The 27,367-nt window shown below is 37.0% G+C and overlaps 4 protein-coding genes across 6 annotated transcripts; 2 read left to right on the top strand and 2 right to left on the bottom strand.

Moving 5' to 3' along the window:
- The first annotated feature begins 321 nt into the window (after positions 1-321).
- On the top strand, positions 322-5,785 carry LOC122398312 (E3 ubiquitin-protein ligase TRIM37-like). Its single transcript, XM_043398046.1, has 17 exons — positions 322-445; positions 528-699; positions 953-1,218; positions 1,298-1,508; positions 1,576-1,892; positions 1,953-2,162; positions 2,272-2,451; positions 2,577-2,691; positions 2,753-2,943; positions 3,017-3,341; positions 3,427-3,541; positions 4,094-4,196; positions 4,279-4,793; positions 4,878-5,070; positions 5,159-5,331; positions 5,413-5,485; positions 5,673-5,785. The coding sequence occupies exons 2-17, from the start codon at positions 631-633 to the stop codon at positions 5,707-5,709; spliced, it is 3,093 nt and encodes a 1,030-aa protein (XP_043253981.1). The 5' UTR covers positions 322-445; positions 528-630; the 3' UTR covers positions 5,710-5,785.
- On the bottom strand, positions 5,727-10,085 carry LOC122398313 (F-box only protein 21-like). 2 transcript variants are annotated; one of them, XM_043398048.1, is made up of 10 exons: positions 9,672-10,085; positions 8,963-9,235; positions 8,446-8,881; positions 8,226-8,356; positions 8,002-8,152; positions 7,708-7,923; positions 7,546-7,629; positions 7,217-7,463; positions 6,926-7,144; positions 5,727-6,704 (listed from the first exon to the last, which is right to left on the bottom strand). In XM_043398048.1, the coding sequence occupies exons 1-9, from the start codon at positions 9,836-9,838 to the stop codon at positions 6,954-6,956; spliced, it is 1,896 nt and encodes a 631-aa protein (XP_043253983.1). In that variant the 5' UTR covers positions 9,839-10,085; the 3' UTR covers positions 5,727-6,704; positions 6,926-6,953. The 2 variants fall into 2 exon arrangements, with proteins under 2 accessions (XP_043253983.1, XP_043253982.1); XM_043398047.1 differs by having other exon boundaries at positions 5,727-7,144.
- A 3,160-nt stretch (positions 10,086-13,245) lies between these two features.
- On the bottom strand, positions 13,246-17,152 carry LOC122398179 (general vesicular transport factor p115). 2 transcript variants are annotated; one of them, XM_043397845.1, is made up of 12 exons: positions 16,980-17,152; positions 16,524-16,764; positions 16,194-16,450; positions 15,900-16,101; positions 15,672-15,823; positions 15,396-15,586; positions 15,145-15,317; positions 14,632-15,059; positions 14,376-14,556; positions 14,092-14,276; positions 13,608-13,991; positions 13,246-13,523 (listed from the first exon to the last, which is right to left on the bottom strand). In XM_043397845.1, exons 1-12 carry the CDS (start codon positions 17,055-17,057, stop codon positions 13,413-13,415), a joined length of 2,583 nt encoding a protein of 860 aa, XP_043253780.1. In that variant the 5' UTR covers positions 17,058-17,152; the 3' UTR covers positions 13,246-13,412. The 2 variants fall into 2 exon arrangements, with proteins under 2 accessions (XP_043253780.1, XP_043253781.1); XM_043397846.1 differs by having other exon boundaries at positions 16,524-16,752; positions 16,980-17,151.
- Positions 17,153-23,809: 6,657 nt separating this feature from the next.
- Positions 23,810-27,345, top strand: LOC122398535 (protein charybde-like). The gene is made up of 4 exons (XM_043398506.1): positions 23,810-24,735; positions 25,389-25,575; positions 25,667-25,822; positions 25,917-27,345. Exons 1-4 carry the CDS (start codon positions 24,687-24,689, stop codon positions 26,005-26,007), a joined length of 483 nt encoding a protein of 160 aa, XP_043254441.1. The 5' UTR covers positions 23,810-24,686; the 3' UTR covers positions 26,008-27,345.
- Positions 27,346-27,367: the final 22 nt, after the last annotated feature.

The raw sequence follows: 27,367 nt of genomic DNA, 5'->3' as shown, positions 1-27,367 counted from the left end.
TAAGATTATAGTTTTATATTCTATATAATCCCTATTTTTTATCTCTCGTGAATATTTTATTACTTGTTTTATTGTATTTAAAAATGTTGACTTTGTAGAATTCATTTTAAAAATGTTAAATGCTGGTTCCAGGACGATTTTTTAAATGAAAAAACAGACATCAAATCGCAAAGATTATGTACCGAACATAAAAACTCGCAAAAATATTTTTCAAATATCTTCTATTTCATATGTCAGTTTTTTTTTCTATTCCCAATTAAGGAATAATTTATCAAGATAAATTCGGTATTATTTTTAAAATAATTTCAAAAGAAATGGTCTAACGGGATCAAATGTTTCCTAGACTGCTTACCGTAGAATATTTTTACTTCATGGCAAATCACCGCTTATAACAATATTGAATTCTCCTCTATAAATTTTTCAGAGTACCTGGAAAGCATTTCGTGTATGTCCGACCAGTTGATAAGTAACAATTGTTAATAATGAACACGTTTAGGAAATAACGTTTTGTTAAATCGGTTATATAGTTGAACGAACCGCACGGGATGAAATGTCGGAGATTCGCGTAGCTTTGAGTGCTGGTGATACATCTAACGATCGATAACATCCGATTAAATTTTGTATTAATAAATGTCAGACAGGATGGCTAGCAGAGAAACATCTATTAATTCAAAAAATTCGGATGACCACAGTGTTGAGGTTTGTAAATACGCGATGTAATATTTTTATGTTCGAAACTGTATAATAATGTTGATGAAAGTTGTATATCTCTTGTAAAAGTAACGAGAACTGTATTAATGCACCATTTACTTTTTATTTTTTTAATATAGTACATTTTAAGTATACTTGCATAGAGATTTCAAATATAAATAAAACCATTACACATTCCTGTCAAGTTATAGGTCATATACTTAAAAATTTATAATATATAATAATTACAAGTTTATTTTAGACACTGGCAGAAGTTTTCCGATGTTTCATCTGTATGGAAAAGCTTAGGGATGCACATCTTTGTCCTCATTGCAGTAAATTATGCTGTTATACCTGCATCAGACGATGGCTCACGGAACAGCGTTCTCAGTGCCCCCATTGTAGAGCTTCTCTGCACTTACACGAATTGGTAAATTGTCGATGGGTAGAGGAAGTGACACAGCAACTTGATACACTTCAAGCTGTTGGTATATCAAATTCAAGGCACGATGATTCCAACAGAGATAGGTATCTTCTTTGTAATGAAAAGAAGAATTGGTTGGCCGATGTCCAAGTCTGGTTTTAACATCTATGTATTTCTTTTTAGGTGTACCGTGCATCATGAGAAGCTATCTGTTTATTGCTGGACCTGCCGTAGATGTATATGTCATCAGTGTGCCCTATGGGGTGGAACTCATTCAGGACATACTTTCAAGCCATTAGAAGAGGTCTATGATCAGCATGTCACGCAAATAAAAGCAGAAGTAGGACAATTGGAACGAAGATTGATGGAGTTGATAAGCCTTGTTCAAGAAGTAGTATGTAGAAATTTTGTAAAACATATTTGGAGATTTTTTAATTAATATCGAACCAATCTTTTGCTAGGAACGTAATGTTGAGTCTGTAAGAGCTGCAAAGGATGAGAGAGTTAGAGAAATTAGAAATGCGGTGGAATTAATGATAGCGCGTTTAGATTCTCAATTGAAAGCTAAATTGCTGACATTAATGGGTCAGAAGAATTCTTTAACGTTAGAGACAGAACAACTGGAAGCTTTATTGCAAGAAGTGGAACATCAGTTGCATACTTGTACTCGTTCCGAGCTTATCATCAAAAGCGCGGATCTTTCACGGATGATACACCAAGTGAGAAAGAAACCAATGACGAGTTTTGTGACCGCACCTGTTCCTGCAGATTTTCATAGGTAAAGCGTTAATTTACTGTACCTTCCTACAAAGATATAATCATATGTTTATTATCGTAGCGAAATTGTACCAGGATACGACAGTGCAACGTTCGCGATGCAAAATTTTACTCAACTACAATTAAAAGCAGATCCAGTCTATTCTGCACCTTTGCACGTGAACGGATTATGCTGGCGATTAAAAGTATATCCAGATGGAAACGGCGTTGTACGCGGAAATTATTTATCTGTTTTTCTGGAATTAAGTGCTGGTCTACCAGAAACATCAAAGTAATTACAATGAATAATACCATTCTCACTTTTAAAAAAATAAAGCAATTAAACAGCCTGTTTCTTTGAACTTTTAATTAGGTCTTTTTATTATTGTTCTATTTTTCAGATACGAATATCGAGTTGAAATGATACATCAAGGATCTCGTGACACAAGTAAGAATATTGTTCGAGAATTCGCGTCTGACTTTGAAATCGGTGAATGCTGGGGTTATAATAGATTTTTCAGATTAGATTTACTTGCAACCGAAGGGTATTTGAATACAGAATTGGATACTCTCATATTGCGGTACGTCTAATGTTTTCAAATCGTAATAACTCGTAAAATAACGTTTTACTGTACACAATAATTTCCTTTGTCTACGATGGTTCAATTTATTGTCGTTTAAATTATAATATAAAAATGGACAATAGATTTCAGGTACGGCCACCAACGTTCTATCAGCGTTGCAGAGACCAACAGTGGTATATTAGTCAATTAGTTACCGTCCAAAATCAATATGCCACTCAAATCAATGAACTGAAAGAGGTAATATCTGAATTAAAAATTTACAGCCCCGCATTTACGCGTAACTAACATTTGTTCATAGCGACTGGCAATCGAAATGTCTCGGAATGCTATGACGGCAACCAGAGTATCCAGTGGGGCTACATTGTGTGGGTCAACATCAAATGTAACATCTTTGGTAATGCAGCAACAGTCGCAAGCTGCTGGAGATCCATTGCTTATCTCAAATTCTACTCGTTCGATGGAAACGTATCCAAATGGCACGTCGACGAGGTGAGTCGTATTTTCTTTACAGCAATAATTTATCACAAAAATTGTATATCTTAACATCCTGTTTCTCTGATAGATCAGTACAGAATGTCCTTCCTAGTGGAAATAATAATGCCACCATGTCAGGAGATCAATTAATGCCTATGTGTGAATTAGGAGAGCTATCAAATATACGTCCACTTGGATCCTCTTCGACGTTATCCTCTATCTCGTCGAAAACGAGTCTAAAACAACACAGAGTGAAACCTGAATCACCGAACCTGCATAGTACGAACGACGGTCTTCCGGGAGATTGTCAAACTACTGGAGCTCATTCTCCATCCCCATCATTTTCTTCACCGACGGTCCTTAATCAGCAACCATTGAATCTTCTCTCCAGTAGTAGCAGTAGCGATAGCGGAGTAAGTTCTATAATATAGTCTGGAATACAGGATACGTCTTTTGTTATGACTGCATATTTAAATTGACAATTTTTATTTGTTTCAGGAACTAAGTGAACACGATATATATTTGGAAGAGTGTGACCATAATGAGCCACATTTAACACTTTTAGATGATAACTCTAATGACGAAAATGATGTGGATGATGAAACCATGTCAGGTACGAATTGAAAACATCGTTAAGTAACTTAATAGAGAAGATAAATGAAATCCTTTTTCGTCTCTATGTATTAAACAATATAAATATGAATGATGTACTTTAATTTAGCCTATTAGGACAGACTATTACAATGTCATTAAAATTAGGTACGAGTTCGAACAGAGGTTCTATAGATACGCAGAGAAATAAGCAGCGACCGTGCAAGTTAGATACAGGTGTCAAAAATGAAAAACCTACGAATGAGAAGCCAGACGAAGATTTTATGAAAAAGAATCCTACTTCCGATCACTTTCAAGCGGTTTCATAACAAAATTTCCGTCTATTTCTTAAATAATCTCCGTCTTCTTCTTACGCTCGGTTTTATAATAAAGGATATTTTCATATTTGTGCTGTAATAATCGAAGTCACAGGTTTTGAGTAGAAGATTCATTTTATTAAATTTTAAACAACCATTTAAATGAATTACAATACAAGTTCTTAGCTTCTTATATTCATTACTTTAACAATCGATAATAATTTTATTTTTAATAATAATCACTGTAATGTTTGTAGGGGAAAACGACGTAGAAGTTGCAGAATCATTAACGCCATGGATTCAAAACAAACAGCGCACAAAGCAACAGAACAACCGAGACAGTGCAGGAGATACTTGCAGGTATGTTGAGAGTAAAAATTGAAAATAAGTAAGAAGTAAGAGGACTGCGACCAAGGGTGCAAACACTTCAAATTTTATACAGATTGCGGGGCAATGATAGTTTGGAAGACGAGATTATGCTGTTGCATTTGTTTGAAATGCAAGATCGGAACTCCGCTTGGACTTCTTTGTGTTTCAATCAACATGTAGACGACACCAGTGATTCAAGAACCTCTTCAACGAGTTTGCAACATCATAATGCTAGCCCTTTGCATTACACCCCTACACTGCCTACTCACGGATCGTCCTCGTTCTTGCATAAACATCACGAGCTCGACTCTACGTGCAACGAGCAATTTTCCGACAAACGTTCCACGTGCCCCTCGCATCTTTGTCAACCTCAGCTTATATGCAGCGGTCGGCCAAAACTGGGGCAACTACCGAACATCTGCCAGCAAGAAGTTTCTGGATTAATAGCTTGCGGTAATCAAACGAGGTCTGAACCCGCGACTTGTTCGAATTCGATAGATTGCGAGAAAGATCTTCCAAAGATATCTGTAGTTAATAGAATTAACCACGAGGTGGAGACATCCAGGTCGGACTTAATAGTGCCAAATGGTAACTGGAACACCGACAAATTTACCGTATTCGTAATTGATTATATTTCATGCGCGTAATAACGCGTAACGTATACATTTTCAGTAGTGTTGGACAGCAATAAAATTGTATCTAAACATTTGTTGTCGCGACGACAATCGTCGCCGTCATCCTCTGTCAACGTTAGTGTGATAAGCAATGGAAGCAGTAAAGTATTTGAATTTGAACAATTGCTGGAAACCATTCAGTTGTATCCGATATCTCAAAAGGACACCGTCGGTTGTTTCAACAAATTAAGGTAGAAATCTTTCTTTTAAAATAATTGTAATGAAAAAAGAAAAAAAGTTCAAATAAGTGGTAATTTTTTGTTTACATATTATTTGCAGGAAAAATATTTCCTCGGAAGGAAAAGGTAATAGTTGCGCCACCGCCACTATCAAATCGGCTGCCCTTTCGTTGAGCCACGATATTGCATCGTCGTCGACGAGCAATGCAACAGATGCTGTACCGAGTCCTAACAATTACAGTTGGGCTCCTGCGTTGTACCAACACAAACACAGTAAATATAATTTATATCGTGAGAACAATACGAAATTTCTATGATACAAAGTCATTGAAACAACATTCTTACACGTCATAGGTCAAAAGAGTATTTTGGAGGTAACTATGCAACCCTCTTCTAACGATGCTGCCAATAAATCTGCTACCGAAAAGTAAGTAAAATTTGATATTTGTAAAAGAAATATTATTCACAGACGGTTGATACATATGTTTAATAATTTAAGTACTTTTTTAACATTGGATCGATTAAATGTATACTCGAAGATACTTAACACAATATTACAGAATTATACAATATAGAATACTTATAAATGTAACATTACATTATTATTATTACAGGTCATTAGAAGAAACTAATTCTTCAAATTCTCCTTGAATTATATTTGTCATACTTAATATTACAAGTGTACTGTGATTTTTGTTCATTTAAACGTTAATTATTCTTATTAGAAGTGATAAAAAAAAGAAGTGAGAATGCTCAGATTAGAGATCTGATATTTGAACGTATTTACCATGGTAAGTGTAACTATTTAATGAAATCAATGTCTTCTAGCGGGTACGAAACATTATCCGGGAACATAAAATATAACATATTGCGCGTATATTTTATAATTATTTAACAATAATTCACTATTTGCTTTGACAATAATTTTTTGATTTTAATTCGATATTGGTAACACGGATCAATTTTTCTTTCAGCTTGAAAAGCATACACAAAACAAATATGACTTCAATATCATTCCATACTAGGTAGTGTAATTTACATTATTTATCATTATTTATTACACGCACATGTTACATTTTCAGAAAAATTCCACTTTCTTTAGACTTGGATATTAATGTATAGTATCAAAATACTCGAAACGTTTACTTTATTTCTTCAGATGGTTATGGTATTGTAAGTATTATGAAAACAAATTTTGTACTATTTATACCTGATTGCTTGTGAATATACGTAAGTGGAGCGCAGCCACGACATTGAAATAGAATAAAGAGCACACCTAAATAAATATCTTTTGCTATTTTTTTGTTTTTCTGGTTGTATATTTGAACGCCACTTCGTTAATTTGCAGTCACTTATAATTTAATAAAAAGTATAAATTGATTAGTACACGGTACTTACGAATATAACGTAGTGCCATCATAAAAGTGTTGACCACTCTCTCATTCTTATTACAGATAATAATTAAATTCAGATACATCTATATCACATATGAACGGGCTAGAAATCAAAAGGTACTCTTTGTTCTCTGAACAATTATATAGTATTATTAATTCTATATAATACGTATTATCTGTAATTAGTAGAGTTCTTTTTTTTTTTTGCCTTAACTCATTACAACTCAAACTATACATAACTCCTGAGCATTCCTAAAGATATACATAGAATAAATAATAACTATCGTACTAGTTTATTATTGTTCATGAAACTTTCACGTATATTCAAATTTAAATTTACATTCAGTTTTGAAAAAGAAATTAATGTATATTATTTTTTGATTTTTCTTTCTTTTCCTATGAAAATATGATTTCTTTAGCATCGAGCATAAAATACGTTGTACGGAAATGAACATTTGTTCTATTAACGTTACCTTGCATTCCGCGTAGATAAGAAAGTTGTTACGTGGTATTATTTTCTACGTGACTTTGCATATATGTAACAAGTATTTCATTGCGAGCTTTTTCATCTTCCGGATATTCTCGTGCTGTTTCTTCGTTTGGTACATAATAAGTACCATTGAATTTATAAAAATATCTACCAAGGGCATGATGATTTATCCATTCGGGGTTTGGAGCCAAACACAGGTTTTCTAAATTTAAAAAATTCATATATTACATAAAAAATGCTTCATTTTATAAAATGAATATAAAATCAGTGTTACCTTGAGCCTCGTAATGACACGATCCAGTGTCTACAAATATAACATCATCTACAAATATATTATAAAATGGTTGATTCACGCCTTCGTCCGTGTCGCTTACATCCACTTCAGCCATCCAGGCTGTGGTTGCCTTAAAGGGTGCATCCCACCCTGTTATCACGCAAAAATATCCTTGTATTTTGTGCTTCATTATCAGTCCTATTGCATACTTTACACCCGGTACTCTTTTCTTAGGTTCCGTTTCTTTCTAAAAATGTGCACAATCATTAATTATTAAATCTTAATCGATACTAGCGAAAAGGTACAAAACATAATTCGTTTATTCGTACCTCGGGTGGTAAACCTGACATTACATGTTGCTGAAGTGTCTGTAAAACAATATTTGCTTGCCTTTTGGATATCAATTCAGAGGTCTAAAAATTTTTAATACAATTTTCATTCAAATTTGTACACGGTTTTTCGCGATGTATAATATTAACACCATGAAGTACCTTTTCATTTTTTATTTTTTCTAATATTTCCATCAGTTCTGTTACATCCATATTTTGTAAAATATATATGCGAGCTAGTTTTGAAATTATACTAGCATCATTGGGTAATACCATATGTTGTAGTTCAAGAGCAGACAACAGTCTTGCAGTTCTATCATAAGGATGAGTGTGTTGTCTGGCAGCTAATTCTAAATTATTCGCCATTCTTCTTACTACCTGTTAGAAATTATAATCATCAAACTCAAGTAACTATAGAGAATGAGGCTTCTTAATTTAAAAAAAAAAATGACAGACCTCCACGGCAGTCGCTGCCGCGTGGACGTTATACTTTTCTATCGGACATTTTGAAACCCCACCAATTCTAGGGCAACTTTTCTTAGTTAAAAATTGACCACCATTGAAAACATCAATATAATAATTCTCTGCATCCTCGGATTCAGAATCACTAAAATAGCAATGTATAAAGAAATTAAAATTTATTATTAGATGACTTATATTTATAGCGATTGGAAACTTACTATGACTGCTTCCACTGTAATAGGAAGTGGGATGGGAAGCTAACAGGCTCACAACGTATACCAAGTCTACGTGCAACACTTTCAAACACTATAGCCAGTGTTATAGGAATTCCATGTTTCTGTTCCAAGACCTATTCCAATATATGTATTATTTCTTATGTAAGACTAAGTTTGCATTTGAAAATTATTATTAACATTATGGTTCCAATCTGAAACTTACACGATCTATGAATAAATTTTCCGACGAGTAATACATTTCACTGTTCCCATAGAATCCTAATTTCTGAAATAATACTTGGCACAGTGCATCTGTTACTTGTCTAATTTCTGTTGGGTTCCATTGATTGTCATCGATAATATTATTTTTCCAAAAATTAAATTGCTCCACCGGAGTTGAAAATATCGAATGAGCTGGGTAGTGCTCTTTGAGTAGTTCTTTAGTTTGTTCTGCAATATTATCTAACAAGGATGATATATATGAGTATGATATATGTCTTTTTGGTTGACTCCATTGAGCTACAATGGCTGCACCACGTTCTAAGGTTTGTTCCTTTGGTTGTAGAGATATAAACTTCTCCCATTCGTTTCTCAAATGACGATGCTTTAAATATCTGACAACTTTAAGTGCATAATATGTATGTGTTAAATTGCTAGCCCTAGAAATATAACAAAAAAAAAAATGATTAATCGTTACTCTGAGAAAAGATGTGCGAAGATCATATTTAAATTATACTTACATTGCAGGACCTTTGATTAAATTGATAAGTTCATCCACAAGAAAGTAATAAGCTGATGGATGAGCACCTTCTTCCAAAAGAAACAAAGGATCAAATTCTTTAAATGCAGAATTTGGCAACTCCTGCTTTTTATAGTGTTTACTAGACATCATTGATAAATGGTAAAGTAACTTCATTCTAATGTTTAAACTAGCTTTTGCCTCTTCCCTCCAGCTTATCGCACGACCTTCTGCTTCATTGTTTGTTTGATAAGCATCTTTCAGAAGAGGCCATCTGTCGTTCAAAAGAATAGTGTATTTTAATTACAACTAATTTTCCAAAAGAAGGAAGATGTAAGCGTTCTCGTATTAAAACGTAATCTTTAAAATGTTTATGTTTTCAGTTCTGTGACGAAGAAACGAAACAACAGACGAGTGCATGCCAAAACGAAGTGTAAGCGCATGTATATGAATTACGCATATACACGCCTAGTATATAAAAGTTGAAATTTATATCACGATTTAAAATAACAATCTACGTTTTAAAAAATTGGCTAAACAGAGCATAAAAGTGTCGTGTCTATAGAGGGAATTATTGAGAATCTCGCGATAGTTGAGATTGATGAGAAGGTGCGGTCGCTTAAAAGTCAACACTGCGTACAATAATTCATTTCTTTTTTTTTTCGTACTATACGCAACACTTTGATACTTTCGATAGCGAATGAATGTACCTTTGAAAAAACTTTTTCTTCCAAAGTTGATTATTGTCGTTGACAATTTTGCGCAAGTGTCTACACGTCGAACTGAAATTAATCACATCCAAGAAGCCGAGTTGTTTATCTTCTAAAATGCATATAATTATTTCCCCGGGCAACGAAATTATTGCGTCACTTGCCATTTCTTGTGATTTAGCGATATAACCTCTTTAAGAACGAATCGTCTAGTCGTAGCGTATGAATATAATATCGAGCAAGAAATAATTTCGACGTGCATCTGCCATAGAACTTTATCACCCCAACGTCAGTATCTGCCAGTAGTTACTGTTGAGAAACAGATGTTGACACTTCCGATTTGTGACGAGCAACGAGAGAACACTCATACTACTAAATACGGATCACACTTCTATTCATTACGTATGCATGTACGCGGAGCTTCAGGAAATAGCAAAAAATCGATATACCAAATGTACCCTTTCTTCTTCCAAAAGCTTCTAGTTGTAGCATGAATGGAACGCTAGGTGGTGTTACTTCAATCTTATAAGTTATCAATTTAATCTACGTGTTAATTATTTATTACCCATGTATTGTTGCTCGTGAATACACTCGCGCATATGTCGTTTAAATGAAATATGTAAAGTATTATTTACGCATATCAGAATTTGTTCCCAAAATGATATGATATAAACATGTCTCCTTTAGATTTATAACCTATAAAAAAGTTACAACATCGTGCAGTTAGATACGTCATATAGTGGTTGCCGTGATATGTATCAAAATTAATTTGTAAAACGCAGTGATGTATATTTAATTAATAGTGAGACAATCGATAACTAATCGATACCGGAATCGCGAGCCGCGAGTCGTCGGGGGGCAGAACCCCCCCCTCTCTGAGGTACGAATGCACGCGAAATTCGGCAGTCGCGATCAGGATGATTAACGAGTGAGACGAGTGTGATTTCAATCCATTATTATCTTGTAATCCTTCAACTTATAATAAACTAATTTCTAATCTTGTAACAATAGTAGCTCCGTACTAATATAATAAATGTTATTTTGGCCTCTAATATTTCCTATTAAAATTTTCCCCGGTAGTCAACGAAATCGCTATTCATTCAATGAAAAAATCGCTCTAACGCCATTGATATCAGTTTAGTTCATGTGACACTAATTCTCGTGCCAAATACAATGTTTAATTTCGTTCCATGTCTGTATATAAAATATACAATTGTAACAAATATTATATCGTGATCATATTATAACTATTAAAAAAAAAATTCTTCTCACATGTTTGTTATCCATCAATTTAATTTATTTATAAAATGTACTACCAAGATTTCGAGGCATGTTTTTATTTAATAGAGTTAGAAATGTGCAATACACTCCTTATGTTTACATTAATAAAAGGCCAAAGTCATAATACATGTTTCCCATGCTTCCTCTTTATATTCTCCTTTACCTTTCCCATTAATTTCCTAATTTTTATAAATTCTAAAGCTTTATAATCCCTTATAACTACTCCAAGTATTATTCCAATCTGATTAAGTTCTTTAACCACCTGTAATTAATAAGTTATAAACGATTACTGGAAGCGACAGGTATGTATTTCTCTTTATATTGAATTTTATTCTATCCACATCATATATGTATTTCAATTATATGCGCGAAAAAGTGACAAACTACAGTATCGCCATCTAATATCAGTGTTTCGAAGTCAAAAAATCGTCCCAGGATCACAGAATGTTAGTGGAGGTATCCGGAGTACAGGTTCCCCCACTCCTCCTACTCCTGATACGCAGTACCTTGATTAGTCGCTAATTACTCCTTTCCTGGGAACAAAATATGAACTTTTAGAATTGAAGAATATAGTACAGACCCTTGGCTACATTCAAGGATACTTTTTAGAAGCATTCCGCCTGTAATTAACAAGTTATTAATGAATATCGGAAGTCGGAACATTTACGACTGTGTCACTGTCTGCTTTAAACGATTAATTATCAAGTTTTCAACAATAACAGACATCTTTTAGTTATTAGAGTACCAAGTAGACATCCCTGGCAACATTTAAGGACCGATTTTGCAACGCTAGATGCTCTAATTAATTAGTTATTAGCGATAAATCCCCAAGGTGTCACTTTAAAAGGTTAGAAACAGTGTGCCGGCTTCCGATATTTGTTAATAACTATTTAATGAGGCACGGCATGGTTGCGACAGGTATCCTCGAGTCTTGCCAAGGGTTCATACTATATTCTTAAACTCTAAAAGTTCATAATTTATACCTAGGAAAGGCGTAATTAGTAAATTAAGGAGCAATTGTTCGTTAAATACGAAGAAATACATAGTACGCTATTTCCGCCACTACGCGGCGCCACATGTAAAAATCAATAATTCACCGGTTTTAATGAACAATTGCTCCTTAATTTACTAATTACGCCTTTCCTGGGAATAAATTATGAACTTTTAGGGTTGAAGAATATAGTATGGACCCTTGGCAAGATTTAAGGATACTCTTTAAAACCATCTCATGCCTTATTAAATAGTTATTAACGAATATCGGAAGGCGGCACACTGTTTCTAACCTTTTAACGCGACACTTTGGGGATTTATAGCTAATAACTAATTAATTAGAGCATGGAGCGTTGCAAAGTCGGTCCTTGAATGTTGCCAGGGATGTCTACTTGGTACTCTAATAGCCAAAATATATCTGTTAATGTTTAAAAGTTGATAATTAATCGATTAAAACAGACAGTGACACAGTCGTAAATGTTCCGACTTTCGATATTCGTTAATAACTTGTTAATTACAGGCGGAATGGTTCTAAAAAGTATCCTTGAACGTAGCCAAGGGTCTATACTATATTCTTCATGTCTAAAAGTTCATATTTTATTCCCAGGAAAGGAGTAATTAGCGACTAATCAAGGTACTGCGTATCGTGAGTAGGAGGAGTGGGGGAACCTGTACTCCGGATACCTCCACTAACATTCTGTGATCCTGGGACGATTTTTTGACTTCGAAACACTGATATTAGATGGCGATACTGTAGTTTGTCACTTTTTCGCGCATATAATTGAAATACATATATGATGTGGATAGAATAAAATTCAATATAAAGAGAAATACATACCTGTCGCTTCCAGTAATCGTTTATAACTTATTAATTACAGGTGGTTAAAGAACTTAATCAGATTGGAATAATACTTGGAGTAGTTATAAGGGATTATAATACTTTAGAATTTATAAAAATTAGGAAATTAATGGGAAAGGTAGAGGAGTATATAAAGAAGAAGCATGGGAAACATGTATTATGACTTTGACTTTTTATTAATGCAAACATAAGGAATGTAGAACATTTTATAAATAAATTAAATCGATGGATAATATTCTACAGAATATTAATCTAAAACATTTGTGGTACACATGAATCCATATACATATAAACAATATTTTGCATATTTTATTTAAACGATATATACAGGAATAGATTAAAGTACAATGGTACATATTTAATAAATATTCGAATCGTTGATTTGATTAAGAACCTATTACAATGTTTTAATTCTTACATGGGACGAATTATCGGATCTCCGTGTACATAGAATTTTAGTTTAGGAATAAAAATTATATTTGCTTTCTAGTTTTCACTGCATGTTGCATCGCAGTGTTATACGTGTAATTTGTTGCTGTTGACAAATTAGGAGATTAACAATAACAAAAAAATGAATGCTTGAAATTAAAATCTTTTCATTGTCAATATTACTACAATAATTCTTGATTTTGAGGATGATGGTCATTAGTTCGTTCTACTGAATTGCTGGATTCTGGTTGATCGTCAATGTCAAGTTCGACAAGGCTCTCATCCGTTTCAACCTAACAGAAAATATACTGGTAATTGTAAGTGACGTCGTTCGATGAAAACGTTTCAAAAAATGTATTTAAAAGATATATATATACCGTTTCACCTAGCGCAGCCAATCTTTCCTTGTATAATATAATTTTACCATCTTGATATGTTAGGAGTTCTAAAAGATCTTCTTGATCTTTTTTCAGTTTCTCTAATTCCTCGGATTTTTCTTGTAATTTACGTTCAAAATCAGTCTCATTTTTTTCTTCAAGTTTCTGCTTATACTCCTTTATCGTTGAAGCGTGTTCTGTTAAACGGTTTTCAAGTTCTGTAATAAAACTCTTACATTTCTCTACTTCCTTTGCAGAATCCTCGTTGTTCACTGCGCCATCGGATTCTGTTTCTTCCAGTAACATATTACTTTGTGTGGCTCGTAATACTAAATTTTGATCTTTTAAATGATTAATGGTTGACTGAAGATCATGAACTTGTACCTGTAGAAACAATCAATGATCAGAATACTATAAATACCTAAGTACATAGTTATCAAATTTCATTCGTGAATATCGTTTATAAATATGTACTGCACTATACTTCGAGTTCGTGTTTCTCTTTAACGAGTAATGCCGTAATTTGATTCAGTTTCTGTATCTGTAAATCTTGCTCCCGAATAACTTCTTTATATTGTGCGACCAGAACAAAGTCCGGCGGTACAGGTATTGAATTTTCACTCTTATGATGCGAGCTACTTCCATCTAGAACCGACTTTGTAATCACACCTAAATATAAAATATGCAACGTGATCAAATTGCTTTCAGCTATTATCGATTTGATTAAAAAATTGTTATTAAAGTACAGTAAATTATAATGATAAATACCCTCTAGCGCTTTCGATAATCTACAAAATTCATGGTCCAATAAAAGCTCCGAAGGATTCTTTGCCGAAGGCTGAGGATGTTTCAATGTCCTAGAATATACTTCGTGTCTACCGAGGCTACCAATGGCGTCTTGGAATCTTTCTAATCCTATTCTATTCTCGACTAAATTGCATAATTTTTCCTGGGAAAGAGTACAATCGAGTCTATACATAAACATATCGTTTCTACTGTTCACTTTAGGGTTTCATATAAATACCTTTGTATAATTAGAAACACTGTTATCGTTAAAATGTATACACAGTCCAATGAGTATGGCGCACATACTTTGTAATAAAGTCTCTTGCAAATCATCGTTGTTCTCCTGCGACGATAACAGAGCAGTTAAATATGATACGGAAGAATCGATAAGCAAGAAAGATTTAACAGCGGCTGGACAATGAGCGGTCCATCTGCAAAGCAGCATTAAAAGACCTAATTTGCATTGCGTTTTATTGCCCTGCTGCAGCAACATAACGCATTGTTGCATCAAGGTCACCGGTGGTTTCCCAATGTTCGTTGCGAGAAGTACACGCAACAGTTGTTCTTTCTGTGTACTATCGTCGATCAGTGCGTGAGACAATGCCACGGCGGAAAACCAATTCGACGAGGAATCCGGCGAGAATAAACCTCGGCACAACAACTGTCCTAGCAATATTACATTTGTAAAATATTTCTCGTTCGTTATGCATCAAGATATAAAAAAGAAATAACAATGTAGCTTTCCACAAACCTGTTGTCAATGATGGCATCTCATTGCCTTGTGGCAGTAAAGTCTGAATAAGCTGATTTTGTCCTACCTCGTTTTTATACAGGAAACATTGAAAACAATAGAGAACGGAACATCTTAAAACAAACGGTTGTTTTTCAGTTACCATGGACATAAGTAAAACCACGATTGCAGGTCTGTAAAGTGATACATACGCGTTTTAAAAAAATGAACAGTTTTTTCTCGATCGATTTACGATAAATCTGTAATGTTACCGTGGAGGGCTACTGGGTGCCATCACGCCTGCTATAAATTCTTGGTTACTCGTATTTCCTCTAATAACTTCAGCTACTGTGTTAATTGTCTCTGTCAGCACATCGGCAGGAACACCATTGGCCATTAAAATATTACATAAGGCTTGTAATAATCCACAGGCTCTCATGATTTGTTGGCAATTTGCTACAGCCTTTGAACAGGTTTTTGGTAATAACATAACAGCTCTCAAAGAAACAAAAAGAATGATTCAAGGTAATTTGTACTCTTGCACTTACCTGAGCAGGCCCGCTTGGTGCTACTAATGCACGTATCACTTGTACCATGGAATGAACATTTAATACTTTTTGTGGACTCCACCCACTCATAGGGCTATCTTCAGATTCTGGTGGTATTTGAAACATTGGTGTTAACTTTTGTATATAACTTCCTACAAAACAAACAATTCATTATCATTTCTATTAGACACACCAGATTTGGTACTTTCATTCGATCGAGCGTGTTACCTTCTTTAAAAAAATTTTGGTTACTTATATTGCCCCTTAAAAGATTTAACATAAGCACGAGACAATCTTCCACTACGATACCTCCCTCTGCATTACCCTCTTGTGCGATCACATCAAAGATGCGATCGAATGCATTTTCAAATGCAACAATTTTTTGAATATTTGCATTGCCCTTTGTTAATTGAATAAGAAGCAACAGAACCTGCAACATTATTTGGTGCATTTCAACTGTTGTTCAATAAATTATTAAAAGATTACAATTTATTGTATAGTTTGATTTGAAAAAAAATGTACATCGTTACGTATGACTTCTCTGGTATCGCTCAGGAGATCCATTAATTTAGAAACACCCATCGGGCTGATTAAAATTATTTCTTGTATATCCTTTGGTCTATTAGTTAATAAATGCATTAGTAACTTCAGTGCTGGCCATCTTACATTGAAATCAAATTCTTCTAAGAGTGTTAAGAGCAATCCCACGCTATCTGAATTTTTAATAAATATTTCTGTGAATTGTTCTCCTACTTGGTTCACAGGTCCAAGTTTATCCACTAAAAGAAATATTTATATGACATACAATTGAATTTATAGAAATAAAAGTATATGTACAACTATGTATACTACCTTCTTCATCGAATGTTTTAGGATTAGTTATATTACAAAGAGTATCTAATGCTAAACCAATAATTTCACAATCAGTTCTATCCACCTCCAAAATTTGTTTTAAGGCATCCATTCCTTGAGCACCCACTTCAACGCGGTAAGTACGTGAAAGAGCTTTGAGTGCTCGACAAGCATCCCGTCTGTCATTTAATAATGTTGACGATTGTAATCTGTCTACCAATCGTTCTACCTGCGTCAAATGCTTCAATGAAAAAAGTCAAAAAAATAGAGAAACAATAGAAAAGTAGAAAAGTAACAATAAAGATTTTCAATCTATCGCAAAATATTAATATTTATTTAAATCGTGGTTTACAATCGGTCTATTTTACATTGGTTATGCCACAAAATATAAGTACCATGTGTTACCCGATATAAAACACGAAACGTAAAGATAAATTGATAGAAAATAGAAAATACCGTGTCAGCGCCCGTTGGTTCATTTTCTACGGGCGTGGAACCTAAAACAGACTTCAAACTACTTTTGAAATATTCCATTTTGTTGACAATGTAGCAGAGAACAGTTAGTAACAGTTGTATACTACATGATACTACACGTCGTCATAAGAGAGCCTCAAATCAGAGGAGCGCGAACCCCGTTGTCGATTGTAATTGGTGCTAGGCAGAGATACCAGACGGAACACCGGGTGCACCGGGGGACACCTCACCCACTTTCTCACCTATGCCAGATCACGCGTACGTGAGATCGTGGAGTTTCGGCAAGTCGACAAAGGCAAACTGCCACATGACCCCTTTCTCGATTCTCCGAAACTGCCCGAAGTAATTTCGGACCGTCTCGTGGGAATCAAGAGAGGAAGGCTCACATTTGCCTCCTCGCTCTTGAACAACTAAATTCGACCTCACGTCAACAGCATACGACACGTTTTAAGACCCCCCGATCATATTTGAATTATTGAAACAAAATAAATTCTTTTTTATTATTCCTATATATGAGCGTAGATATGTATATCATTTCAGATATCACTTCTGATACATCTGGCAACGTATAACCATTACTGCTGGCTACTGCCAGCCTCTCACAGCCACTGCTGGCCTCTGCTGGCCTCTGCTAACCTCTGCCAACATGCGCGGGCTTCTGCCTGCCTCTGCTGGCCCCTGCTGACCACTGCTGACCACACCTGATGCTTCCGACAACGTATAACGATTACAACTTACCATTGCTTGCCCCTGCTGGTCTCTGCTTGCCACTCCTTGCCACTGCAGGCCTCCGCTAGCCTCCGCTGGCCTCTGCTGACCACTGCTGACCACCACCGATGCTTCCGACAACGTATAACGATTACAACTTGCCACTGCTTGCCCCTGCTGGTCTCTGCTTGCCACTCCTTGCCACTGCAGGCCTCCGCTAGCCTCCGCTGGCCTCTGCTGACCACTGCTGACCACCACCGATGCTTCCGACAACGTATAACGATTACAACTTGCCACTGCTTGCCCCTGCTGGTCTCTGCTTGCCACTCCTTGCCACTGCAGGCCTCCGCTAGCCTCCGCTGGCCTCTGCTGACCACTGCTGACCACCACCGATGCTTCCGACAACGTATAACGATTACAACTTGCCACTGCTTGCCCCTGCTGGTCTCTGCTTGCCACTCCTTGCCACTGCAGGCCTCCGCTAGCCTCCGCTGGCCTCTGCTGACCACTGCTGACCACCACCGATGCTTCCGACAACGTATAACGACTACAACTCGCCACTGCTTGCCCCTGCTGGTCTCTGCTTGCCTCTGCAAGCCTCTGCTGTCCCCTACTGACCACTGCTGACCCCTACTGACCCCTGCTGACCCCTGCTGACCCCTACTGACCCCTACTGACCCCTGCTGACCACTGCTAACCCTTGTTAACAACTTCTACCATGATATATATGTATTAGAACATTGTGTAATGTAAATCTATGGCAATAAATGATATAATTACAAAGAATTCTATGTGTTCTCATCATTTTTTACCTTTCTCTTCCTCACCAAGTCATTACCTTAGTTATAAGACTCCCTGAAACTCCTTGGTTTCCCTGAACCCACTAGGAAGTCTTGAAACACCTCGGAAGTCCAAGAAATTCCAAGTTTCCAAGAAATTCCAGGACTTTCCAGTTGTTTCAGGCTTTTTCAGCTGTTTCAGGGCTTCCCAAAGTTGTTTCAGGACTTTCCAGCTGTTTCAGGCTTTTCGAGCTGTTTCAGGACTTCCCGAAGTTGTTTCAGGACTTTCCAAAAGTTGTTTCAGGCTTTCCAGCTGTTTCAGGACTTCCCAAAGTTGTTTCAGGGCTTTCCAAAAGTTGTTTCAGGCTTTCCAGCTGTTTCAGGACTTCCCAAAGTTGTTTCAGGGCTTTCCAAAAGTTGTTTCAGGCTTTTCCAGCTGTTTCAGGCCTTTCCAGCTGTTTCAGGACTTCCCATAGTTGTTTCAGGACATTTTTGGGAAATCGGCGAAATTTTCGAGCAAAAATTTTTCGACGAAAAAAATGAATTCTCGATTTTGCCAAGAGGTACGAGACTGACGGTTACAGAAAAAAAATTTAAAAGTTAATGTTTGATTTTGGAAGCAAGTACGAGAGCTGGACACTTTGGGAATCCAATTTTAACCGGAAAAACGGACTCTTAAAACTAAGGGAATGATTAGGAGAGGAAAAGAAAGGTAAAAATGATGAGAACGCATAGAATTCTTTGAAATTATATCATTTATTGTCATAGATTTACATTATACAATGTTTTAATACATATATATCATGGGAGAAGTTGTTAACAAGGGTCAGGAGTGGTCAGCAGTGGTCAGCAGGGGTCAGTAGGGGTCAGTAGGGGTTAGCAGGGGACAGTAGAGGCCAGCAGAGGGATGTAGAGGGATGTAGAGGGATGTAGAGGCATGTAGAGATCAGCAGGAGCAAGCAATAGCAAGTTGTAATCGTTATACGTTGTCAGAAGTATCAGGAGTGGTCAGCAGAGTCGAGCGGAGGCAGGCAGGGGCCAGCAGAGGCCAGCAGAGGGATGTAGAGACATGTAGAGGCATGTAGAGATCAGCAGGAGCAAGCAATAGCAAGTTGTAATCGTTATACGTTGTCAGAAGTATCAGGAGTGGTCAGCAGAGACGAGCGGAGGCAGGCAGAGGCCAGCATAGGCAAGCAGAGGCATGTAGAGGCATGTAGAGGCATGTAGAGATCAGCAGGAGCAAGCAATAGCAAGTTGTAATCGTTATACGTTGTCAGAAGTATCAGGAGTGGTCAGCAGAGACGAGCGGAGGCAGGCAGAGGCCAGCATAGGCAAGCAGAGGCATGTAGAGGCATGTAGAGATCAGCAGGAGCAAGCAATAGCAAGTTGTAATCGTTATACGTTGTCAGAAGTATCAGGAGTGGTCAGCAGAGACGAGCGGAGGCAGGCAGAGGCCAGCATAGGCAAGCAGAGGGATGTAGAGGCATGTAGAGATCAGCAGGAGCAAGCAATAGCAAGTTGTAATCGTTATACGTTGTCAGAAGTATCAGGAGTGGTCAGCAGAGACGAGCGGAGGCAGGCAGAGGCCAGCATAGGCAAGCAGAGGCATGTAGAGGCATGTAGAGATCAGCAGGAGCAAGCAATAGCAAGTTGTAATCGTTATACGTTGTCAGAAGTATCAGGAGTGGTCAGCAGAGACGAGCGGAGGCAGGCAGAGGCCAGCATAGGCAAGCAGAGGGATGTAGAGGCATGTAGAGATCAGCAGGAGCAAGCAATAGCAAGTTGTAATCGTTATACGTTGTCAGAAGTATCAGGAGTGGTCAGCAGAGACGAGCGGAGGCAGGCAGAGGCCAGCATAGGCAAGCAGAGGCATGTAGAGGCATGTAGAGATCAGCAGGAGCAAGCAATAGCAAGTTGTAATCGTTATACGTTGTCAGAAGTATCAGGAGTGGTCAGCAGAGACGAGCGGAGGCAGGCAGAGGCCAGCATAGGCAAGCAGAGGGATGTAGAGGCATGTAGAGATCAGCAGGAGCAAGCAATAGCAAGTTGTAATCGTTATACGTTGTCAGAAGTATCAGGAGTGGTCAGCAGAGACGAGCGGAGGCAGGCAGAGGCCAGCATAGGCAAGCAGAGGCATGTAGAGGCATGTAGAGATCAGCAGGAGCAAGCAATAGCAAGTTGTAATCGTTATACGTTGTCAGAAGTATCAGGAGTGGTCAGCAGAGACGAGCGGAGGCAGGCAGAGGCCAGCATAGGCAAGCAGAGGCATGTAGAGGCATGTAGAGATCAGCAGGAGCAAGCAATAGCAAGTTGTAATCGTTATACGTTGTCGGAAGTATCAGGAGTGGTCAGCAGGGGCCAGCAGAGGCCAGCAGAGGGATGTAGAGGGATGTAGAGGCATGTAGAGATCAGCAGGAGCAAGCAATAGCAAGTTGTAATCGTTATACGTTGTCAGAAGTATCAGGATTGATCAGCAGCGGTCAGCAGAGACGAGCGGAGGCAGGTAGAGCCCAGCAGAGGCATGTAGAGGCATGTACATAGGTCGGAAAGTAAAAATGCCTGAGCATTCGTGATTCCAAATCGCATGGCGTTGGCGTGAGGTCGGATGTTTAGTTCAAGTGCGAGAAGGCAAATGCGAGCCTTTCTTTCTCGACTCCCACGAGGCGGTCCGAAATTACTTCGGATAGCTTCGGAGAATCGAGAAAGAGAACATGTGTCGGTTTGCCTTTGTCGATTTTCCGTAACTCCACGAGCTCACGTACGCGTTATCTGGCATAGTGTTGAGTAGTGCACCCGGTGCCCAATCTAGCATCACTGGATGCTAGACGAAGCGTGCTGGATCATATCGTTCGAAGTGGCTCCCTCTACCACTACTATAGCACCATTCATATCTATATTCACTCCACTCGAACGCGCCAATTTAACCTACTTTGGTTTCGATCAGAACAGCTATGAATTACAACAGCGAAATGTTTTATCGATCATACATTACACTTTCGATTTGTTACATTAGATCAGGCTAGGGTTTGTTATAAAATTGACAGTAATATGTTGTACGCGAATGCGTGAATAAATGTGTGAAAAGATGAAATCTTTTACACAGCTCTCGTATAACACTTTGATAAAGAGTAAAGAAACTGTTCTATCTTAAAGTTATAACAGGCTACTGCTCAGTCACGAATAAAATCTGTTGTGACAGTGCCGGGTTCATTAAAACGAGAGCCTGTAGATAGCGTTACTATTTCCTTTTCTGGACCCATAACCTGTTGAAACTTTCGGGTTAATAATTCTATTGGCACAGTTTAAATATCACATAGGCAAAACTTGGAAAACTAAATGGACACGTTCTGTCTTTGGTGTTCGCTAACCGAGCGTCATGGATTCTTTTTACACAATGGCCGTGGTGCTACACGTTAACGATCGACCCGTTCGCTGCCAGGCGGGAACATTAAACGTTTAACACATATACGTATACATATATACGCTTACTTATTCTAACATTATGAGCTGCTTAAGCGTAGAGTTATAAAAATGATGCAATAGGTGAAAACAATATTGTTCCGACGATTCTGACGTAAGAAAAGCCAAATCAATATCCGTTGTTGTTGCATCATCATAGCGACAGAAAACTCGGAACTTTTCGAATAATTAACGCGAATATAATTTAATATAAAAACAAAATTGTTACGAATCGACTACGTGGATTTTTCATTTGATAAACTCGGCACAGTAGGAAGCACAATGGATTATAAATTAAAGACGAAATAATCGAAATACGAACAAAATTTGTGTAAACAAATACATGACATTTGCCAACATACTGCTTATGAAATATTTATTATCATTGTATCATCCTTGTTGTATATTCATTTTGAGTTATCATTAAGTAATCTAAATGTAGTTGTAAATTGCCATCAGAGATAAGCCGATGGTCGGTTACGCATAAACTAACAATTCGATATTGCTCTAATTCTTACCAACGGTTCAATTATATCGCGAGGGTAGTTAAGACGTGTAATTAATAATACGACGGACGCGATATCTAATTCTGCAATCCCTTTTAAAATAAAGTAACAACTATCTACCGATGTTTACGAGAAACGCTATCCTTTGATTTTCCTATTGAGTCTCTGCTTGCATTCTGTTCTTTATCCTTTTCATGTCGCAAAACGTAACTAAATATAGTCGCCGTTTTCGTCAATTTACTATCGTCCCTCTGTTCTCTTATGTGATTACGTGGTTGATACTCCCTCCTTTCGTTCTTCCTTCCTTACTCCTTTCCTCTTTCGTTGTTATTCTGGTACTTGGTCGTGTAAATCTCATTTTCCATTTGCTCATTAAATTGCTTTGCTCCTTCTTCTGTGTACCCTTCCTTTCTCTACAGTTTGTTTTCGTATATAATACGAAAATCGTTTTAACCAAGGGCGTAGTCAGAATTTTCTCTAGGAAGTAGTAAAAATGCTAAACTGAAACTTTATTATCAATCACTTATATTCTAGTATAACATATAATATTTAAACAATGCTTTTGTATCGAATGCTTGTGATTCTTACATTTTTTTCAATGCCACAATTGCATCACGTTTTTCAGTAATTCGTTCCAAAGAGAATCGAATTAAAAAAATTTATTTATTTATAGGACAAGTGGTTTTAACTGTTTGGTCGTTCTTTGTGTCCACGTATTTCAATGTGAAGTCATCGCTCTAGTAATAGCTCAATTGTCTTCATTCTGTATGTTACTGAATTATTTTATTTTTAAAAATAATACATACTTCAGAGATTAGAAACATAGATTACACGTCGACAACGTGCGTGGAAATTCACACGAGCATAAAATTATAAATTTGTGATAACGAAGGACCAATTGTTAATCCATCGACATATAATATTATAACTACTCCTATAATATTAACTGTTTTAAATTACGCTTGTGGCTATAGTTACGCACACTTTATACTACTAGATCGTGCGTTTCGAAGTATCTAGAATTTCGTTGATCGACGTTTCCTTCGTACACTTTTAACTTTCGCTTATTTACCAAATTAATTAGCATTGCCTATCGTTTCCGACCATCATTTCCACTTTGTTCGAACGAGAAACTGTACGATAATACCGATGAAATGTAAAATTTTGTTCGTCATATTAAATTTGTTTAAAAAGAAATCCACCGAGTAGTAGGTACTATAAATGGGAGATAGTACCGGTAATTCTCAAGTCCCAGCTTCAGCCGAGAAACCGAATGAAGTATAAAATAAGGCAAAAAGAGTAAGGAACAAGTCACTGGGCAAAGAGAGTAACAAATAAAGACATGGTGGAGAAGGCAGGAGGTTGTGTGTGGGGCAGGGGAGTGATAGTAAGGGTAAGAGACAAAGAAACCGTACGTCGTCGAATAAGAATTGTCGAAGCTACTGCTGTTATTTATGAAAAAATAAGTAATTGATTTTGAGCGAACGTAGATGAAAAAGAACGAGTTCACGAAACGTTTTAAGTATGCATCGTGGCTGGGATACTACGGATATCGTGCAGTAAGATCAAAAATGTAAAGAAAGATGATCGTATCACAAGAAGTATACAGTAAAATAAATGATTCATGATCATTTGAGAAGTCGATTACAATTGGACGGGTTCAAAAATTGATATGAATATGGAAAAGCAGTAATGTAGAGAAAGGGGAAATAAACATCGAAAACACCGGTAGGCCACGATTATGCCGAGATAGAACTGCCTTGGTCGTTTCGTTGATCGTTCGGTAGATGATGGCGAAGGAAAACGGTATTAAGGACCGAAGATAACCGAACGACAAGAAACGGAAACACCCGAAGTGGATGCAGTGAGAAACATCACGTAGTCTGTGTTGCTAGGCGGCTTGTGGAGGGCGATGCAAGGGAAAAATTGACAGAGAGGGGGATGTTGGTATAAAAGTCGCGTCATCGATGCCGGCGAATCAGTTGTTCGAATGAGATATGTGTAACTGTTTGTCTTTTGTTGCATGGTGTTGGTTCAAGTGAAAGTTTAGGAAAGAGCACCGTTTTAATTCAGATATTTGGCAAAAGTGATATCGCTCGTATTGCAAAGAGTACCGGAAATTTGTTATCGGTGACAATTAAAGCATTAAACGCACTCGCAACGTCAAAGAAACAATATCATCCGTGTTGTAATCCCGAAAAGATTGTTCTGACGTTCGTAGTATCTGCCTTTGGAACATGGAGGTTTTACCATGTCCCGTGAACGTGAATTTCAGCAACACGAGAGGTAAACGTCCCATTATTTTCTATCTTTTGTCCGTTGTTTTTCGCTTATGACATTACCGGCACTTTTTTCCACACATTTGCGTGCATAGAGACAATCGATCGTCGAATATCGGGAACTGGTGTTGGAGTTGTTCGTTTCAGCTGATTTTGCGAGTCAGCTGATTTTTCACCGAGAACGTATAGATTCCATTTACTCCCGACGACACTGTTTAAACGAATGTAATTGCTTCAAGTTCATTTTTCAGTTTTGATATTATCTATTTCCTCGATTTTTCTATTTTAACATTTTTATATGTGTTTGTTCGGTAATTTGTTCTTATACGTGTGACATGGTATTTATCAAGAGAGTAAAAAATGATCGTAACGTTATGATATTAGTACGTTTTCGAATAATGGTTAGAAAGCCTTGGGTCTGTGAATAATAGTAGCTTGGTTGCCGGTATAGCGGCGTCGTTATCGTCATCGTGTTGTTCGAGCTGTATATGCGTGTACATAAATACACCCATAGATACGTTCTCTATAGGATACGTATCTTACGAACGCGAGCTTACTTACCGGCCATAATGACGTATCGCGGAGGAATAGTGCGAGCCGCGTAGGAAAATATGAGCAAAGACGGACGTTTCTAATCGTCTGGTTATTACTCGATTGTAGCTGGAACTGTGACTGACGAATTAGTGGACGGAGCTTGCCAGGCTCTGGCGAAACGTCTGGAAGTCGAACTAAGGAGGGCCAAGCACGCTCAGTTGGCTTGCGGGGAAGTGTTGCTACCTGCCGATCTTTTACCTAGAATAGCCAAAAATGTTCTCAGCATGGCTGAAAATGAACCTTGTGGTCTTCGGTAAGTTATTTCTAATTACAATGACATTTTTATTTCACTTTTTATTTTCGAATGTTCGAAATGTAACTCGTACGGATTTCGATCGTTACAGAGGTTGCACCTTGTTTATCAGTTTTGAAACCGACAGTGTATGTCGCAAATTGTCAAAAATACAATGCGACCCTAACGCAGTATCAACCTTCGAACTTTACTTGACGTTAAAGCAGGATCATACGTCGTGGCACATTCTCTTACCTCAATTTTTAAAGTGAGTAGCAAAAATTTATAAGAAACGAGACAAGAGCGAACAGTTTTTGATGCGAGTTTTTTTTAAATTTTTACGCGTCCTTTTCTTTTGGCAGAAATCTTACGCGAGGAGGTACCATCATGATCAGTAGAGATTTTACCTTGGAAAAAAAGAAATTGTACAGATCATACCAGCAGACACAATGAACGATTTATTTGTTTCTGTGTCATTCGATTTTCTTGGTAGATACAGTTATTCCAAGCTCCTCCAATAATTTCATAGGATCAAGAAGATGATCATCTTAGAGCCTATATTTTCCACGCAGAATAGCAGATCGATATTTTCGATGTGTGCATATTTTGCAGTCGTCAAAGGAGGAGAAACGAAGAAAAGAGAGACAGAGGGAAGAGAGATATAAAATTCGATATGCTAAATTTTTAAGATATCGATATATCTCCAGACCATAATATTAAAAAGCGATTGCAAAGAAAAAAAAAGTTGGAAACGCGTCCCGTTGCGGAAATGCAGAAATAATAACGTTGCGTTTAAGTCCAATCTGCGATGGCTCGAGATAGATTCTGCGAGATTTGGCTGTGTTTTTAGCCGCTAATATTGCGATCGGTTTGAAGACAAAGTTCGACTATTGTGATAGTAAGACAAAACATAAATTTCACTATTGTTAAGGGCGAAAAAGTTTCTATACGCGATTCTTGAACTTTGCATGCTCCTTTAATCGTAAAATTAACAAGGTACCGGTGTCGTAGTATATCCACGCAAGGAACATTAAAATGCAAACGTATCCAACCAATAGCGATGCATTTTTAGATAAATGTACGAAAGATAAAAGTAATCGGATAGATTGTTATAATGCTATTTTAAACCTACATTTCGCAACTTGTTTATGGAACTTATTGGGAGTGTAATAAACATGATAATAAATTTCCGGGGTCGCGTACAGATACATTCTCACGTTATAAGAGAAAACGTATCTTCGTTTGACGAAGCGATGATTCGTTTATAGATTCTCCGTGATAACGCCTAACGACACCGGTTAGTCATAATAGTCTAGGTATCTAGTTAGATACGCTATAATTTTTAGTTTGAAAATCGCCATCTGATACCTAAACTGACACCCGTTCGATACACATTCATACAATTTGTTTTTAATCATTCTGGTCCGTGTTGCGCGTTTTTTTTTACCCGAGGATGTCGATCATCTATCGTTACACTAATCTTGATCAAATTCCCTCGTTCCGACGCCTCGTCTAATCACGATAATTTAGGTATCGATTGGTAATGATGTTGTGATATTAATAAAAACAAAAGTGATTAATAAATAACATATATCTAATTCGCGCAACATATTAAACAATCATGTACGTAACTTCTCCTGTATTAGCAACAGTTTTCTAGGACAAAACAATTATGTTTGCTGTTCGCGAATTAACATAGTTGACGACTTTAATAGAATATTTTGTTTAAACATTGAAATCATTTTCGTCCGAAGAAAATATGTATCGGTTCTTCCGGGAGGACGTGTAATATGTACATATATATGTATATGTG

This window comes from Colletes gigas, unplaced genomic scaffold (assembly GCF_013123115.1).
Source record: "Colletes gigas isolate AHSC1104 unplaced genomic scaffold, ASM1312311v1 Colletes_gigas_Sc00011, whole genome shotgun sequence".
In the NCBI taxonomy this organism is placed as follows: domain Eukaryota; kingdom Metazoa; phylum Arthropoda; class Insecta; order Hymenoptera; family Colletidae; genus Colletes; species Colletes gigas.
Note: the sequence above shows the minus strand (reverse complement) of the source record. Positions and strands in the feature narration are given on the sequence as shown.

Excerpts from the sequence above, each read along its gene's own strand:
- LOC122398313 (XM_043398047.1), bottom strand. The coding sequence starts at position 9,838 with ATGGCAAGTGACGCAATAATTTCGTTGCCCGGGGAAATAATTATATGC. Across the intron at positions 8,882-8,962 it reads TTAATCAAAGGTCCTGCAAT|GGCTAGCAATTTAACACATA; the intron begins GTAAGTATAATT and ends TTATATTTCTAG. Across the intron at positions 8,153-8,225 it reads TTACAGTGGAAGCAGTCATA|TGATTCTGAATCCGAGGATG; the intron begins GTAAGTTTCCAA and ends TTGCTATTTTAG.
- LOC122398312 (XM_043398046.1), top strand. The coding sequence starts at position 631 with ATGTCAGACAGGATGGCTAGCAGAGAAACATCTATTAATTCAAAAAAT. Across the intron at positions 2,944-3,016 it reads CCAAATGGCACGTCGACGAG|ATCAGTACAGAATGTCCTTC; the intron begins GTGAGTCGTATT and ends TTTCTCTGATAG. Across the intron at positions 5,071-5,158 it reads GGTTGTTTCAACAAATTAAG|GAAAAATATTTCCTCGGAAG; the intron begins GTAGAAATCTTT and ends TATTATTTGCAG.
- LOC122398179 (XM_043397845.1), bottom strand. The coding sequence starts at position 17,057 with ATGGAATATTTCAAAAGTAGTTTGAAGTCTGTTTTAGGTTCCACGCCC. Across the intron at positions 16,102-16,193 it reads GAGAAGTCATACGTAACGAT|GTTCTGTTGCTTCTTATTCA; the intron begins GTACATTTTTTT and ends ATAATGTTGCAG. Across the intron at positions 15,587-15,671 it reads CACCAAGCGGGCCTGCTCAG|GCTGTAGCAAATTGCCAACA; the intron begins GTAAGTGCAAGA and ends ACCTGTTCAAAG.
- LOC122398535 (XM_043398506.1), top strand. The coding sequence starts at position 24,687 with ATGGAGGTTTTACCATGTCCCGTGAACGTGAATTTCAGCAACACGAGA. Across the intron at positions 24,736-25,388 it reads GAATTTCAGCAACACGAGAG|CTGGAACTGTGACTGACGAA; the intron begins GTAAACGTCCCA and ends ACTCGATTGTAG. Across the intron at positions 25,823-25,916 it reads CTCTTACCTCAATTTTTAAA|AAATCTTACGCGAGGAGGTA; the intron begins GTGAGTAGCAAA and ends TTCTTTTGGCAG.